This window comes from Mustela nivalis (assembly GCF_964662115.1).
Source record: "Mustela nivalis genome assembly, chromosome: 7".
Taxonomy (NCBI): Eukaryota; Metazoa; Chordata; class Mammalia; order Carnivora; family Mustelidae; genus Mustela; species Mustela nivalis.
In genome coordinates this window covers 89,107,992-89,125,291 of record NC_139026.1, presented here as the reverse complement: position 1 = coordinate 89,125,291, position 17,300 = coordinate 89,107,992, and the positions used below count along the sequence as shown (strand labels likewise).

The window sequence follows — 17,300 nt, the reverse complement described above, 5'->3', positions numbered from 1 at the left end:
CCGCCCGGAGCGCCCCCTGGTGTCCCGGGAGGGCCTCCCCTCGCCCTCAGGGAGTGGCCTGCGGAGCCCGGCTCGGGGGCAGAGGCAAGAGGGTGGGCAGAGGATGAGGAGGCTGAGCCCCGGGGAGGGGCGGGAGGCGGGGCCCTACCTGATAGCTGAGGACGCCGTCCGGCTCGTTACTGCCGGCCGGCATGGCGGAACCCAGCCAGTTCTGGCGCGAGGGCTCGAGGCCGAGCGGCAGCAGCTTGCGCGCTCCGGTCCGCTCTGAGCCGATGGCCCGAGCGGCGACCCCTACCCGGAGCCAACGGTCAACCATCAACCGCCGCCGCCTCCATTGCCACCGGCCCGCGAGGCCTCGCCGCAGCCAATCAGCGTGCGGCCTGTGCGGCCAATCAGCGCGCGGAGCACGGGAGGACGCTGTCCGGCGGTACCCCGGGCTACCGAGAGGCGGAGGAGGAGGAGGGAGCCTGGGGAGGCTACCGCTCCGGGCCCGGTTGCCTTGGAAACCGCCTCCCTCCCTTCAGGGGCCTCTGGGCTTAAAGGTCCTTCCAACTGCTTGCTAGAAATTGAAAATCTCATGCTTCTATTTGCGGCTGCACCTGACCCTGGAAAACTGAGAAAGCGTCGGTTTTGTCTAATTCTGATGTTATTACTTAGGTAATGGTTTTCAAATTCTGAGGAAAAGGCCCTTGGGATTGAAGAAGGAAGTACCAGAGGATGAGAGGGAAGGGCCTTCTAAAATTACCTGGTAATCTCTGAACTAGTGGCCAGATGAACGTGCGTTGAAGAGAAGCGGGCAGGCAGTGATCAGACCCCCTCCACAGACTCACTAAGACTTCTTCTTCTCCCTGGGTCTTAGGTTGGCAGAAAAAAGCACAGAGTTGAGCCCAGGCTGATTGTTGAAATAATTCCACAAAAGTGCTTCCAACTTTTCCGAGAAATGGCTGAAGGCAAATTATTATTTAACAACAGTACTACTGATCGGAGGCTAGGTTAGATAATCATGAGTAATGCATTCAATTTGATTTGGGCTTCAAAGCAAAAGAGAGGTTGGCCACAATCCAACCAATCCTCTGTCCCCAAGAGGAGGCAAGGGGCCTTTTGCCTTTCATGCACCGTCACATCAGACTATAGGTGAGTCCATATTATTAGAGGGGGAAAAAAACAGTCCAAATGATTCTTTGCCTCAAAAGAAACTACATTTGGAGAACATAGTTGGATTTATGTTAAATTCATACGTTCATACATACCACAACTTGCGTTGGCCCTGAAATTTGACAAAAGGTTCTGCTTTAGTGTCCCTGGGGCAGAACCATATTTCTGATCTAAGGCCTCTGGTCCTGTTTCTGAGTCTTAGCATTCTTTGCCATCGTCTCTGTTTATCTTCTGGCTAACCCTTGAATCCTTGAATTTGGAATTCACCACCACCCATTTTCGCCCATCAAAAACCATCCTTCAAAGTCAAACTTAAAGGCTATCTCTTCCAAGAAACCTTTCTTTTTCCCACTCTCTCCAACAGCTCTTAGAGATATCTCTCCCTTCTCTCAAGCCTCACGGTGCTTCATATGTTTCTTATATTAGTTACCATGCTGTAGTTATTCAAGTACTTTAATTGTATGTTGACTTAAACTTATTATAATGTTAAGTATTTAGAAGACAATTTTTTTTATGTCCTTCTGTACTCCACAGAACCTCAAAGAATTCTGGGCATATAGAAAGTAGTTAACAGGGTGCCTGGGTGGCTCAGTGGGTTAAGCTACTGCCTTCGACTCAGGTCATGATCTCAGGGTCCTGGGATCGAGTCCCGCATCGGGCTCTCTGCTCGGCAGGGAGCCTGCTTCCTCCTCTCTTTCTCTGCCTACTTGTGATCTCTCTCTGTCAAACAAATAAATAAAATCTTTAAAAAAAAAAAAAAAAGAAAGTAGTTAACATATATGTGTGCTTTGATTTTTTTAAATTTTTTTTAAGATTTTATTTACTTATTTGACAGAGAGAGACACAGCGAGAGAGGGAACACAAGCAGGGGGAGTGGGAAAGGTAGAAGCAGGCTTCCTGCCAAGAAGGGAGCCTGACGTGGGGCTTGAGCCCAGGACCCTGGAATCATGACCTGGGCAGAAGGTAGACGCTTAACAACTGAGCCACCCAGGCGCCCCTATATGTGCTTTTAATTCCATCAAAAACATAATCAACACCTACTATATACAGGCCCAAATGTCACTGAAGATGCAGGTAAATTTAAAATATAATACAAATCTCCAAAGAGCTTATAGTCTAATCAGAGAAACAGAAGACATGTGAATATGATGACAAGATAATAAAACACAGAATAAGAACCATATGAGTCACATAGTCAACAAAGATTATAATTCAGAAGAGAAAATGATTTTTATGACTTAGGACACTTCAGGACCGTGACACAGAGGACATGGGTTAAACCTGAATCTGCAAATAATTGAGCCAAGTTAAGGAGAACAAGCATTTCAACTACTGGGGGAAAACTTAAAAATAGGAATGGGGGCACCTGGCTGATGCAGTCGGTTGAACATCCAGCTCTTGGTTTCAGCTCAGGTCATGATCTCATGGTCTTGGGATCAAGCCTGGTGTCCAGCTCCATGCTCAGCAGGGAGTCTGCTTGAAGATTCTCTCCCTCCCCCCTTCCCCCAACTCGTGTGTGTGCATGGAAGTGCAAGCACTCTCTCTCTCTCTCTCAAATAAATCTTTTTTAAAAATGGGCACCAGGGTGACCATCTGCCTTAAGCTCAGGTTGTGATCCCAGGGTCCTGGAATTGAGGCCTGTGTTGGGCTCCCTGCTTAGCACCTGCTTCTCCCTCTTCCCCCTCTCCTCCCACCTCATGCTCGCTCATGCTCTCTGTCATTATCTTTGTCTCTCTCTCTCTTTCAAATAAATAAAATCTTTTAAAAATAAAATCTTTGGGGGTGCCTGGGTGGCTCAGTGGGTTAAGCCGCTGCCTTCGGCTCAGGTCATGATCCCAGGGTCCTGGGATTGAGGCCCACATCGGGCTCTCTGCTCAGCAGGGAGCCTGCTTCCCTCTCTCTCTCTCTCTCTGCCTGCCTCTCTGCCTACTTGTGATCTCTCTCTGTCAAATAAATAAAATCTTTAAAAAAATGTTTTTAAATAAAAATAAAAATAAATAAAATCTTTAAATAATAATAATAGGAAGACATATGGCCCATTCAGAATAGTCATGATTTGAGCCAAAGGCAAAAAGTTATAGAGAAGACCAGTAGTGAAGTACAAATTAAGGTTTAAAAAAACAAACAGGGGCACCTGGGTGACTCAGTTTCTTAAGGTTAAGCGTTCAACTCTTGATTTTGGCTCAGGTCATGATCTCAGGGTTGTGGTACAGAGCCTTGCCCCACCACCATTGGCTCCAAGCTGTGCCTAGAGCCTGCTGAGGATTCTCTTTTCGCCTCTCCCTCCTGCCCACTCAGGTACACGCTGTCACTCTCTCTCTCTAAAAAACAAAAACCAAAAAACACCAATGGCCACATCCTGGAAAAATAGCTAATTAATTCAGATTTTACTTTTGTCCTATACCAGAAAGACACTGCTGAAAGTTTTGGAGAACACTTCCTTGTACCAGGACCCGAGCCTTATTGTATAAATGCATTGTGTTATGTAATAGTTATAATACCTCCATTATTTCTCCATTTCACTGGTAAGAAAAAGGGGGCTTAGGAAAGTTTAGCATCTTAATGTCAGGCAGTCATGCAGCTGGGCTTTGGCAATTTATTAATTCAAAATACGTTTACTGAGCACCTATGTATTCAGGTTGCATGTTGGGGAAAGAACAGTAAAACAGGGTCTTGCCCTCTTGAGCCTCACAGGCTAGTGGGGAGATAGTAAACAAGTAAATAATTACAGATTATGATGGCTGCTAGGAAGTCAGTAGCAAGGTCATGTGATAGAGGTTAATTGGCATGGGGGGTGGGGTGAGCTTCTTTAGATGGGGTGATCTGGGAGAGCTCCTCTGAGGGGGTGAGTGGAGGCTGAGGCTGTCTGACTCTAGAGTTCTTGGCCATTATTGCAATCCTGCCAAAATCTGCCACTGGGGCAAGGTGGGATACAGGGAGGAAAGCCGGGCAGGGGGTGCAGAAAGAATGACTCTGGCAACATGGTAATTCAGGAGAGGCCAAGGATGGTGTTCAAAGAGAAGGTGTGCCCCGAATTCCCCAGTCCCCAGAAAGATAGCTCCTAGCCATGGGAGTGGGCAGGAGTGGGCAGAGGAGGGAGTGGGCTAAGGAGATAAAGAATTCTGGGGAGCTCGGGTGGGTCTATTTTCCACCACTTCAAATGTAGAGAAAGTCAGAACTTCCGGCCCTTGACTCCAAAGTCGAGAGCCCCATCTTCTGGTCTATTGTGCAAATTACAAAAGGAATTAGGCTGCAGAACTGGCCTCTGAGGCTGCCTGAGGCAGCCATTGGAGGTGCAGCAGAAGACAGGCTCTTCCCTCACAGCACAGTTTTGGTCTCTCCTTCCCAAAGGAGGCTGGCTCACTTGGCTCCATGCTCCAGCCTCTGATGCTCTCTAGATGGCTTGGAAACTTGCAAATATGCAGCTCTCAATCTAGCCAGCAAGCAGGCCCTGGAAGAGCTGGAAGGAGGATACCCAGCTGAGGACACTGCCTCACAATGATTATTCTTCTAAAGAAAGCAGAAAAAACAGATAGTGGAATAGAATGCAGAGCCCCTTGATGCCTGTACAGGATGCTTGGCCCAGAAGGAGGCATAAAATGCACAGGAAAATGCAAAGTACCCGTAGAAACAGAGACTGTACTCGCCTGCACACGTCAACAGGGAGGCAGGGAGGCATGCTACGTGGGTGACCCCAATCCTTGTAACAACTTTATGAGGTAGGTTTCATCATCGCATCCCAAATTAAAGATGTAACTTGCCCTTGTCACACAGTTGGCACAGTTAATAAATGACCACTCTGATTCCAGGGGACGCATGGTTAACCACTCACTGCCTCCCATGGGTCTGTCTGGGGCTTCCATCCTTCCCTAAATTTTATAAGCTCCGTCCTGTCCTCATAGCTTCCAAATGTGGCTATCCTTCCAGATTTTGTCTCCAGATCTTTCTCTAATACCAGTGGTTCTTAAACTTTGGGGGAAGAGTGTCTGTCTTGAACCGACTGGGGACACGATAAAAATCAACTCTCTTTTCAGATAAGTACGCAAAGCCCCAAATTTTGCATTGAATTGTAAGGGAGTGTTCACAGCCTTCCCAGGGAAACACAGGCACCTTACATATATTATCCTTAAATATTGGCTAAAAACCATTGAAATTCTTTTATTCAGCAACAAGAAGGCGAAAACACAAGAAACTCAAAATGTCTGAGCAAATGTTCTCATATAATTGCAACCAATCTTTTCATCAAAAGCATCTTAATTTCTCCATTTTACCGTATCCTTTGCTCCATTTAAACTGTCAAAAGAGCCGCCAGAACAGAGATTTTAGTCTTTCCTTGCTATTAAGTAGCTCCCAATTCCCAGCTGCGTCGTATACCTGATTTTGTTCTCCCCCACCCTTCCTCTTAATTACACATCTAAACCCAAGGAAAGGTTAGAGGAAAAGGCTTCAAAATCCAAGGGAAGACTTAATTAGGGCTTGTTGGTGCTGCCTTCTGGGAGCATTTCCTGTGAAGGGAGGGGGAGAGCCAAGGTTCTTTGTCAAGCTAACAAGGTTGTGCAGGTGCATGATTTGCCTTCAGCCCTTTGCCAAGTGACAGCATATCCAAAGAGAATACCACATGCAATTTCTTTGGGCACAGCAGGCTGAAACACTACACATCACAGGGAAGAACAACAATGCGTCACAAAAGCCGACTCCTGGCTGGGAAAATCACTCCCCCTCCATTTGTCCTCATCAACATCACCCACAGAAATTCCCTAGACTGTACTCATCCACACCTTGTTCCGGACTAAGGAAGGCTGTAGTAGATGGAACCCACATACGATGGCAAAAACCCACACTCTGTCTTCTCTGGAATCACAAGGAAGATATTTGGACAGAGGCAGAGGTAAGGGGAAGGACCTACAGAGGAAGCAGAATGCAAGAGAAAATCAGCCCTTTGAGGAAAGAAGCCTTCACACTTTTTAAATCCAGGAAGGCAATCATTCAGGAATTTGGAAGAAGTGGGTGTTAACCAAGCCCTTGGTATCAGATCCAAACACCATTTGTATTAATTAAATACACCTATCTTATCCATTTCTAACCAAACCTAGTCCTGCCCCAAGATCAGGTGGTTTCATTCCATGTCTTACCTGCTTGGGCATAAAGACCTCTTGAATTTGTTAAGTGATGTATGGCAATCTTTCCTTCACTTTTAGCTGTTATGCCTAGGATATTCTTAAGGGGGCAGCACATTCAACACCTCACATTTATATAATCCATATCCCCTTAACTTTTTTTTTTTATCACTTTATCTCATTTCCCTTCAACGGATCTGTAAATGTACACAGAACATTTGTTAGACTAGGAAGCTGAACTGTGGATGGAACAGGGACTTGCCCAGGCCAGTTAATAGCAGAGCCAGGTCAAGAACTACTAATACTTTCCACTTCATGGTGTGGCTTCCAAGAAACATAATTCCACTCAGCCACTTCCTACATAAAATTGATTTCAATTGAAAATGTGCCTCTCCTTTAGAATTGACATGAACTCCCCGTAGCAAAATCCCAGAGTTCCTCCTCTGTTACCCTTTCCCCTCAGATGACAGTTTCATATAATTTCCACTTTGGAAAGCATGTCAGTGATACCAGTCATTAGTTTACTTAACAAACTTCCGTGAAAATAACTTACTGCTTCTTATCTCTAGAAGCACGTTATGTGGCATAGATATAAATTCAGTCCAAGCTACTCTTACTCCCTGGGAAACATCCCTTGAGGTCTTTCATTTCAGTTAATAAAAAAGAAACCCATTCAGACATTTGGGCTGGCACAAAAGGGAACAGACATAGAATTTGAATGTATTTCCCTGGTTTATCTTTTTACCTCTAATCTTTTGCCAAATTGAAAAGGCCAGCCTCCTCTCTGGTCTTTACTTACAAAACTAAGAGAATATTTGCTAGATTTACCAAGAACAACCAGAGCTATGAGATGGGCAGCCAATGAATAGCAGAAAAAAGAGTCCAACCTTAAAACAGATATAGAAACAATCAGCTTTGTTTGGGATAGGCAAAATGAGCTAAGGCTGGGACCCCTGGGTGGCTCAGTTGCTTGAGCAGCTGCTTTCTGCTCGGGTTGTGGTCTTGGGGTCCTGGGATTGAGCCCCATGGCAGGCTCCCTGCTCAGCGGGGAGTCTGCTTCTCCCTCTCCCTTTATCCCTCTTCCCCCCCCCCCGCCCCCCTTCATGCTTTCTCTCTCTCTTTCTCTCAAATGAATAAAATATTTTTAAAAAAAGAATTGTCAGAAGTGACTTAAAAGACCATAGACCAGTTTTCTAGCCAGTACAATCCTTCTTCACAACATTTCAGAGAAAGAGCCATCCAATTTCCCTGGATACTTCCAGTGACAGGGAATTCACCACTGAACGAGGCCACCTGTCCCATTCCAGATTTAGTTTTCCTCCTTGAAACACCCATTTTTTAATTCCAGGTGTTCACTTCTGTACTTCCAAAGGGAAATCTGCTTACTTTCCCCCACGACAGCCCTTCAAATACTTGCAGTTTGTGATATCTCCCCTTGTTCTTGTCTTCCTTAAAGGGCATGAGCAGGATGGGATTACCATCTCCAGCAACCTATTTGCATCCCTCTAATTTTAGACTACTAGGAGAACTTCCAGCAATGAAATACAGAATTTAAAGAGACTTCCACCATGGTTAATGTTTGTATGCGGTAATGGTTTGTGGGTTATGTAAGAGATAATTCTTAGTCTTAGAAGATGCATGGTTCGGTGTTTGGGGTAGAATATATCATGGTGTCTACAGATTACTTTTAAATAATAAATCAGTATAGGCATAGAAACCGATATGTCTAGGTAGAGAGGAATAACGTAAATATGGCAAGACGTTAACAGTTGTAGAATCTAGTAAAGGCTTTACAGATGTTCATTGTCCTTGTTTTTCATATTCTCTCTGTATTTGAAAGTTTTCATAATTAGAAGTTGGGAAGTAATTATATAATTGTTGAATCACTATGTTGTACACCTGAAACTAAACTATACTTCAGTTTTTAAAAATATTAAAATCACACTGTTCTCTCTCTCTCTTTTTTTAAAGATTTTATTTTTAAGTCATTTCTACATCCAATCTGGGGCTCAAGCCCACAACCCTTAGATCAAGAGAACAGTCACACGCTCCCCTGACTGAGACAACCAAGTGCCCCCAACACACTGTTATCTCTTACAACAAAACAAAACAAAACTTTTTCCAGAAAAAAAAGAGAGAGAGAGAGAGAAACAGAGAAACAAAAAAGGTGGGGGAGACCTCCATCGGGGTGCCCGGGTGGCTCAGTCCGTTAAACATCTGCATTCTGCTCAGGTTATGATCCCAGGGTCCTAAAATCAAGCCCCAGCAGGGAGTCTGCTTCTCCCTCTTCCTCTACTGCTCCCCCACCCCACCCAGCTTGTGCTCTGCCACTCTCACTCTCTCTCAAATAAATAAATAAAATATTAAACAGAAAAGAAAAAAAAGACCACTATCAAACAGGCAAACTCCCAGGCCAGTAGACACTACTTTAGGACATTTCTGCCCTGAGCTGGTCAAATGCCAAAAGTACAGATTGGCCCCAAAATATAAGAATCATGCCTAAAGGAAGATGACTCTGTTTTAAAGAAAAAGGAAGGGCGAAAGCATGCCACAGAAGTGAAAGAAAGAAAGGAGTGAGGGGAAGAGGAAGGAATAAAGAAAGGAGAGAATAAAGGAAGGAAGGAAAGCAGGAAAGCATGATCTTACCTTCTGGTAATACAGATTTCAAGGCAAAAATTACTGGCACTTCATAACAGTAAAGATTCAAGCCCTTGAAAACATATATTTTTTTGTTTTCAACAGAGTTCAATATATATTGATTAGATCAATCGTATCAGTTGTATTACTCAAGTGTTTATCCTTGTGTTTTCTCTTGTTCTGTCGCAAACTGAGAGGAGTAAAAGAAACTCTTATTATAATAATGTGTTAATTCTTGTATTTCCAGAGAACTTCATTGTTATGTAATTTGGTTGCACAGGTATTCGTTAGATCCCCAGAGTAAAGTACATCTTTCTCTCTCTCTCAAAATGAATAAATAAAGGGCGCCTGGGTGGCTCAGTTGTTAGGCATCTGTCTTCAGCTCTGGTCATGATCCTGGAGTCCTGGGGATTAAACTGAGTGGGATGGAGTCACGGGGAGCCTGCTTCTCCCTCTCCCACTCCCCCGCTTGTGTTGCCTCTGTCCCTGTGTCTCTCTCTGTCAAATAAATAAATAAATATGAATAAATAAATAAGTCCCTCTCTCCATCTGCCTCTGCCCCTCACTTTCCCTCTCTAAATAGTAATAATATAAAAAAAATAAGGCTACAAAAGCTTAGAATCAGAAATATTTTATTGAGGGGCGCCTGGGTGGCTCAGTGGGTTAAAGCCTCTGCCTTCGGCTCAGGTCATGATTCCAGTGTCCTGGGATCGAGCCCCGCATCAGGCTCTCTGCTCAGCAGGGAGTCTGCTTCCTCCTCTCTGCCTGCCTCTCTGCCTACTTGTAATCTCTGTCTGTCAAATAAATAAAATAAAATCTTTAAAAAAAAAAAAAAGAAATATTTTATTGATTTAAACAATAACACATATAAATGTGAAAATGAAAATAAACGAATTACACATTCCACTCAAAAAGTTTAAAAAGATGGGGGCACCTGGGTGGCTGAGTCAGTTAAGCACCTGCCCCCAGCTCAGGTCATGATCCTGGAGTCCTGGGGATTAAACTGAGTGTCCAGCTTCCTGCTCAGCAGGGAGTCTGCTTCTCCCTCTGCTCCTTCCCCATCCCCAGACTTGTGTTCTCTCTCTGTCTCTCAAATTAATAAATAAAAGTCTTCGTTTTTTATTTAAAAAAAGAACCACAGAAAAACTAAATACTTCCTAAAAGATAAAAAAAAATAGAAGCTATTAGATGAGAAAACAGAAAAACAATAGAGCTTATAAATATATTCAAGAACTTTTCAAACTATATCACAAAGCTATAGCAATCAAAACAGTGTGGTGCTGGCATAAAAACAGATACATAGACCAATGCAACAGAATCAGGAACCCAGAAATAGGGGTGCCTGGATGGCTCAGTGGGTTAAAGCCTCTGCCTTCGGCTCAGGTCATGATCCCAGGGTCCTGGGATTGAGCCCCACATTGGGCTCTCTGCTCAGCAGGGAGCCTGCTTCCTCCTCTCTCTCTGCCTGCTTCTCTGTGATCTCTGTCTATCAAATAAATAAATAAAATCTTAAAAAAAATAAAAGAAGAAGAACCCAGAAATAAACTCATGAATACTTAGTCAACTAATGTTTGATAAGAAAGCCTAGAATAGGGACGCCTGGGTGGCTCAGTGGGTTAAAGCCTCTGCCTTCAGCTCAGGTCATGATCCCAGAGTCCTGGGATCGAGCCCCACATCGGGCTCTCTGGTCAGCAGGGAGCCTGCTTCCTCCTCTCTCTCTGCCTGCCTCTCTGCCTACTTGTGATCTCTGTCTGTCAAATAAATAAATAAACAAAATCTTAAAAAAAAAAAAAAAAAGAAAGAAAAGAAAAAGAAAGCCTAGAATAGGGGCACCTGGGTGGCTCAGTGGGTTAAAGCCTCTGCCTTCAGCTCAGGTCATGATCCCAGAGTCCTGGGATCGAGCCCCACATCGGGCTCTCTGGTCAGCAGGGAGCCTGCTTCCTCCTCTCTCTCTCTGCTTGCCTCTCTGCCTACTTGTGATCTCTGTCAAATAAATAATTTTTTTTTTTTTAAAGAAAGAAAGCCTAGAATAGGGGCATGTCAGTGGTTCAGTTGGTTGAGCAACCAACTTCTAAATTCAGCTCAGGGCATAATCTTGGGGTCATGGGATCAAGCCCCACTTTGGGTTCCACCCTCAGCACGGAGTCTACTTCTCTCTCTCCCTCTCCTTCTACTCCTCCCCCTGCTCATGCACATGTGCTCTTTCCCTAATAAACAAATCAATCTTACCAAACAAACAAAAAAAAAGCATAGAATACTCAATGGGGAAAACAGTCCCTTCAATAAATGCAATTGGGAAAACTGGATATTCACATGCAAAAGAATGAAAGTGAACCGTCTACACCACTGACAAAAATTAACTCTGAATGAGTTAAAGATTTAAATGTAAGACCTAAAACTGTAAAACTCCTAGAAGAAAACATAGGGAAAAGTTCCCTGACATTGGTCTTTAGCAATGAATATTTTCAATATGACACCAAAAGCACAAGCAACAAAAGCAAGAATAAACAGATGGGACTATGTCAAACCAAAAAAGCCTCTTTGTACAGCAAAATAAATTATCAAAATGAAAAGACAACCAATGGGAGAAAAATTTCCCCAAAAAACTAAAAATAGAGCTTATGGGAATGGGAGGAAATATTTGCAAACCACGTATCTGGTAAGGGGTTAATATCCAAAATGTATTATAAGGAACTTATACAATTTGATAACAAAAATAATAATAATAATCCAATTTAAAAATGGGCAAAAGACATGAACAGATTTTTTTCCAAAGAAGACATACATATGGTCAACGGGTGTATGAAAAGATGCTCAACAATACTAATCATCAGGGAAATGCAAAGCAAAACCACAGTAAGATATTACTTCACACATGTTAGAATGGCTATTATCAAAAAGATAGTAAGTGCTGGTGAGGATGTGAAGAAAAGGGGACTCTGTGTACCATCCCTGGGAATATAAATTGGTATGGCCACTATGGAAAAAGTATGGCAGTTCCTCAAAATATTAAAAATATAAGTGCCATATAAGTGCCTGCAATCCCATTTCTGGATATACGCCCAATGGAAATGAAATCACTATCTCCAAGAAATATCTGAATCCCCATGTTTATTGTAGAATTATTCACAATAGCCAAAACATAGAAACAGCCTGAGTATCTATAGACAGATGAATGGATAAAGAATATGTAATGTGGGAGCGCCTGGGTGGCTCAATGGGTTAGAGCCTCTGCTTTCAGCTCAGGTCATGATCCCAGGGTCTTGGGATCAAGCCCCGCATCGGGCTCTCTGCTCAGCAGGGAGCCTGCTTCCTCCTCTCTCTGCCTGCCTCTCTGCCTACTTGTGATCTCTGTCTGTCAAATAAATAAAATCTTAAAAATATATATATGTAATGGGCACACACACACACAGAGAAGCATATTATTTACAATATTATTAAATAGTTATATATTTATTAAATAATATATAACATATATTTATATATTATATATTATATAAATATATAAATATTTATTATATTATATTGTATATTATATACTATACTTGTATATTATATATCATATTATTATATTTTATTTTATTATATAATAAATATTATTTAGGAATATTAGAATAGTATTATTTATAACAAATAATATTTATTATATAAAAAAGAAAGAAATCCTGCCATTTGTGACAACATGGATGGACCATGAAGGTATTATACTGAGTGAAATAAATCAGACAGAAAAAGAAAAATACTGTATAGTATCACTTATATGTGGAATCTAAAAAAGCCAAACTCATAGAAACAGAATAGAATGGTGGTTGCCAAGGGCTGGGGGTGAGGAAAATGAGGATAAGTTAGTCAAAGTGTACAAACTTCCAGTATAAAGTAAGTAAGTTCTGGGGATCTAATGTACAGCATGGTGACTATAGTTAACAATACTGTATACTTGAAAATTACTCTACCTCTGAAACCAGTAATACATTATATGTTAATTAATTGAATTTAAATTTTAAAAAAGAAAAAAAGTTATGTGAAGTGACAGATACACTTGTTAACTAACCTTATCATGGTAAGCATTTTGAAATACACATGTATCAAACCATCACATCCTATACCTTAAACTTGCAAAAAGGTGTATGTCAATTATATCTCAAAAAAGCTGGGAAAAATAGAGTCAAAACTAATTCTTTAGGGGAAAAAAAAATGATAAATCATCAGCTAACCAAATCATAGCAGGGGGGAAGGGCAGGTAAAGAGAAAAAGCATAAATGCAAGAAATAGTAAATGAGGACATGTAAATAACAATATCTCTTTAATGCAAAGGAAATTTGCTCAACTCTATGTAAGTAACTGAAATGTTCGATTAAATGGCAAATGCTCTACAAAAAGAAAGATTAGGTAGGGGGAGGGTGGTCGGGTTATGGGCATTGGGGAGGTTATGTGCTATGATGAGTGCTGTGAAGTGTGTAAACCTGGTGATTCACAGACCTGTACCTCTGGGGCTAATAATACATTATATGTTAATAAAAAACATTTTTTTAAAAAATGAAAGATTATTAGAAGAAACAGAAAAACCAAACCAAGGAGGACAGTGGGGAGAGGAGGGACAACAAGATTTAACTAACTAACTAAAACAATTTAACTAAAAAGATAAATGAATTCAAGCCCAGATCCAATCATAGGTGACTCTAACCGGAACAATTAAAGCCCCTTTATTCCTATCAGGATAACACTACAAGTATTCCAATGATCACAACCACCTCTACTACTTAATGGGTAAGAAGGAATTAGCTAATGGATGTTGATAATAGAAAAAAATAAAATATACAAAAATCAGAAAAGAAGAGACTTATAAATGTAAACCTGGAAAAGCTATAAGAATCAACTAAAAACTATTACAAAGAATAAGACAATTCAGAAAAGTGGCAGGGCACAAGATTATTATACAAAAATCAATAGCTTTCCTATAACACAAAGCTTAATTGATTGGGTCATAGAACAAGAGAAGATTTCTGTTACAGTAATAAGCAAAGAGATAAAAGGTTTTGGCAAACAAGTAATATGCAAAAACTATACTAAAAAAAAAAAAACAACTAAGGCTCAGTGGCACAAAAGCCTAGAGTATATCGAAAGACACACCCCGTGTTTGATAGGACAAACTCTATTTTATTAAAGATGTTAATTCTCCGTTTACTCATCTATAAATCTGAGGACAATAAAATAACCCTTTGCGTTCATTTATTTGAAGGGTAAGCAAAAATATTCAGGGAAACTCAGAAAAAAAAAAAAACCCTGGTGGCTGATTAGATCTCTTCCTCACTCCTTACCTGTTCCGGGAAGGAATATGCTCTAGAATGAGCTTTACGCTGGGAGCCTCTTTCACTGAAGAACAGCTGAGAAAGGGCCTTGCAATGGCTCCCTTGACAGGAACTCAAGTCTACCCCCTCCCTCCAGACCCACACCACTTTTCTGGCTCTGGCAGCCCCAGCTCCCTGTGCAGCCCACACCTTCCCATGGACACAATCCTGGGCAGCCTTGGGTCTCTAAACAGAGATGGAAACTCCAAGTTCCTGAGCAGCCACTCCCCAAGGGGCACTTCAGAGCCCTGGGGGCTCTGGTCCTTACACCGTCTGAGAGCTCTGCGACATGTTTGAGAGATGCTGTAAGGGATTTCATTGTGCCCTCCAAGCCCTCCCCCAGATATGTGGAAGTCCTAACCCCCGGTAGCTCAGAAAGGGACTTTATTTGAACAGAGTCGTTGCAGGTATAATTACTTAAAATGACGTCATATTATAGTAGAGTGGGTCCCTGAGCCAATATGACTGTTGTCCTGAGAAGACAGCCATATTGAAGACACAGACAGAAACAAGGAGGCGGCCATGTGAACACAGACAATTGGACTGTCCTGTCTACTGTCCTAGGAGCCACCAAGATTGCTGGCAAGCCACCAGAAGCCAGGAAGAGCCAAGGAAGTGTTCCCCTACACAGGTTTTCAAGGGAGCGTGGCCCTGAAGATCTCTCCAGGGCTATGTGACAATGCATTTCTGTTTGAAGGCACCTCGTTCATGGTGTTTTGTCATCACAGCCCTTGGAAACTAACACAGACATCTATGATCAGAATCTGTGCCCTGCACATCAATGGGACAGGAAACCGAGCGCCTGGGGAGAAAAACAAGGGGGCTTCCTCATAGGATTCTCACCAGTTCAGCTGGGAGTAGGCTTTCCCAAGCAAGGAGCCCAGCCTGGAGAGACATACCCTCAGAGCCCGGCACCGCCCCAGCATCTTTGTCCTTTCAAATGCCTCCAATTCTCCCAGCCTCTGCCTAAGGGCTGACTGGTCTGGGCTCCCAGTCCTGTGGGGCCACAAGCCTGTGGAGCCAGCCCCGCAAGGGCTCTGTGCTTCCTCAACACTCCTGAAGATAGGGGTCCTGGCGAGGGGGTGGAGCCTCAGGGGACCACAGACCAGACTTCTGGATTGGATTTCGCTGCACACAGGGCCCCAAGCACAAAATCCTGAGGGCCAGCTGGACACATTATTTGTACTCCAAATTGTGAGGGCCACCTGGGTCACACTTATGCCCCTCACTCTCCCTGCGTCTCTCCCACTCACCCACCTGGCAAACTTCTCATTCCTCACCAACCAGGTCATGTCGCCTTCTCCACCAGCAGGTGAAGTTAAGGCCTCCCTCCTTTGTGCGCACCCCCTGACCCCCGGAACTCCGGCATACGTTCCTCTGTGACTGTTGTAATTCTGTAATGTTGTATATACTCCAGGGTAAAAGGCAAGAGGAATAAAACCAAGAATCAAGTCCGACGAGGTTCTGTCCTGCAGAAAGGCTTACATAAAGAAAGGGGCCGGCTAACGAACCTGGTGGGGAAGGACCACTTGGACAAATAGGGGATAAAAGCCCCAGGACCAAGATACTAAGGACAAGGAAGAAACGGTTTTTAAGGAGAAAGAGTCCAGTGGGATCACTGCAGCAGATGCTGCCGAGGCCACAGGACGGCCCTGTGGTCTCTGTGGCTTGCCTCATTCTCTTTCTTGGACACTGTAAAGAAATCACAACAGAACAAAAAGAAATGGTTCAGTAGATAGGGACTTCTGTCTTCCAACCCTTCCATGGAGGGGGACCAGGTCTTCCATCTCGGCCTCCCTAGCACATGGCACTGTGCTCTGCACTGACAACACTCTCTGCCTTCCACCGTGTTTTCAAATGCACTAAGCTCTCCAACCGCAGGTAGAAGTTTAGAATGTTCTTGCTGGTTCCAGGACGAAATCTCTCTCCTGAGGTCATTTTATTTGTAGCTGGTGATCTCATTAAATGAAGAGTTCCCTGGGAGAAACGCTTGCTCTTTGCCTTCCTCTGGCCCTAACCCCCTTTAACACTGAACTTGCCCTCCATAAATGCAACCTTAGCAGCTGCCCCCGCCACAGTTCCTACTTTCAAGGAAGCATGCTGATAACCCCATTACTTCTCTCTGGTGCTTTCTGGCCCATGTCTCCCGGGAACCAGGCCACCCAATTTGTTGAATGCCACATGATTGGCTGCATCCACAGCACATTTTATGGTCTTAACTTAATTTATTATAGACATTGTGACATGAGTCTGTTTTTCAGAAAAACAGGTCACCTCTTAACGTTACTTATTTAGCCATCGGCCCTCTCCTCGTGGACAAGGGTGGAACCGTTTTATGTCTCTTTTCTGGTAATTGATAATATTTCCTCTTGGAATAAGAATCAAAAACCTTAATAATATTCATAGCTTTTGACCCAGCAAGTTCCACTTCTAGAAGGTTACCCTAGGAAAATGGCCAGAGCTGTGCACGAAGGGGGTTTCCAGCAGCACTACTGACATGTGACAGTGGAGGCCCTACAGGGGAATTCGGGTGTAACCTTTCCAAAGCAAACATGAGGGACATGTTCAGCCACAATGGGCCTGGGCCGAAGGTTGTCACGAAGTGAAGAAATGGTGATGTCCCCAGCTGAGCCGGCGCTAACAGGGACTGGGGTGCAGCATGCCCTGAAAGGTTTGGAGATAGACCAGATAGTTGGCCAGGCTCTTGCCTCTCTAGGCTTGGGGTCACCTCACCTCCCAAGGGCAAGTCCACCAGTTCCCCTGGTTTCCCATGTATCTCTAAGCCTTACCAGGGAGATGGCCTGGTTCAAGGGCATCTCATAGATGAGATAGTCTAGAAGAACAGGTGATCCATTCCTCCCAATCCAATATGTCCTTACCTCCCCCACTATGAGTCACCACTCAGCTCCCCTTCTGTACTCCCTAGAGATCCAAAGGCACCATCTTCTAAGTTTTTCTTGGAGGTTTCTCTCTGCCTTCTCCCTGACAGTCCCAGTTTTCAGTGACCGCAGACAGCCCTTTTACTTGCTCCCACTCACAATAA

At 43.5% G+C, this 17,300-nt stretch overlaps 1 protein-coding gene across 3 annotated transcripts in view; it reads right to left on the bottom strand.

Moving 5' to 3' along the window:
- The window catches only part of SLC4A8 (solute carrier family 4 member 8), a 78,511-nt gene extending 78,136 nt beyond the window's left edge, over positions 1–375 (bottom strand). For 2 of the 3 annotated variants that reach the window (XM_082741358.1, XM_082741359.1), the window contains exon 1: positions 149–375. In XM_082741358.1, the coding sequence (XP_082597484.1) occupies positions 149–316 (168 nt within the window). In that variant the 5' untranslated portion in view covers positions 317–375. The remainder of the gene's footprint in view (positions 1–148) is intronic. The other variant, XM_082741360.1, reaches the window with a different exon arrangement.
- Positions 376–17,300: the final 16,925 nt, after the last annotated feature.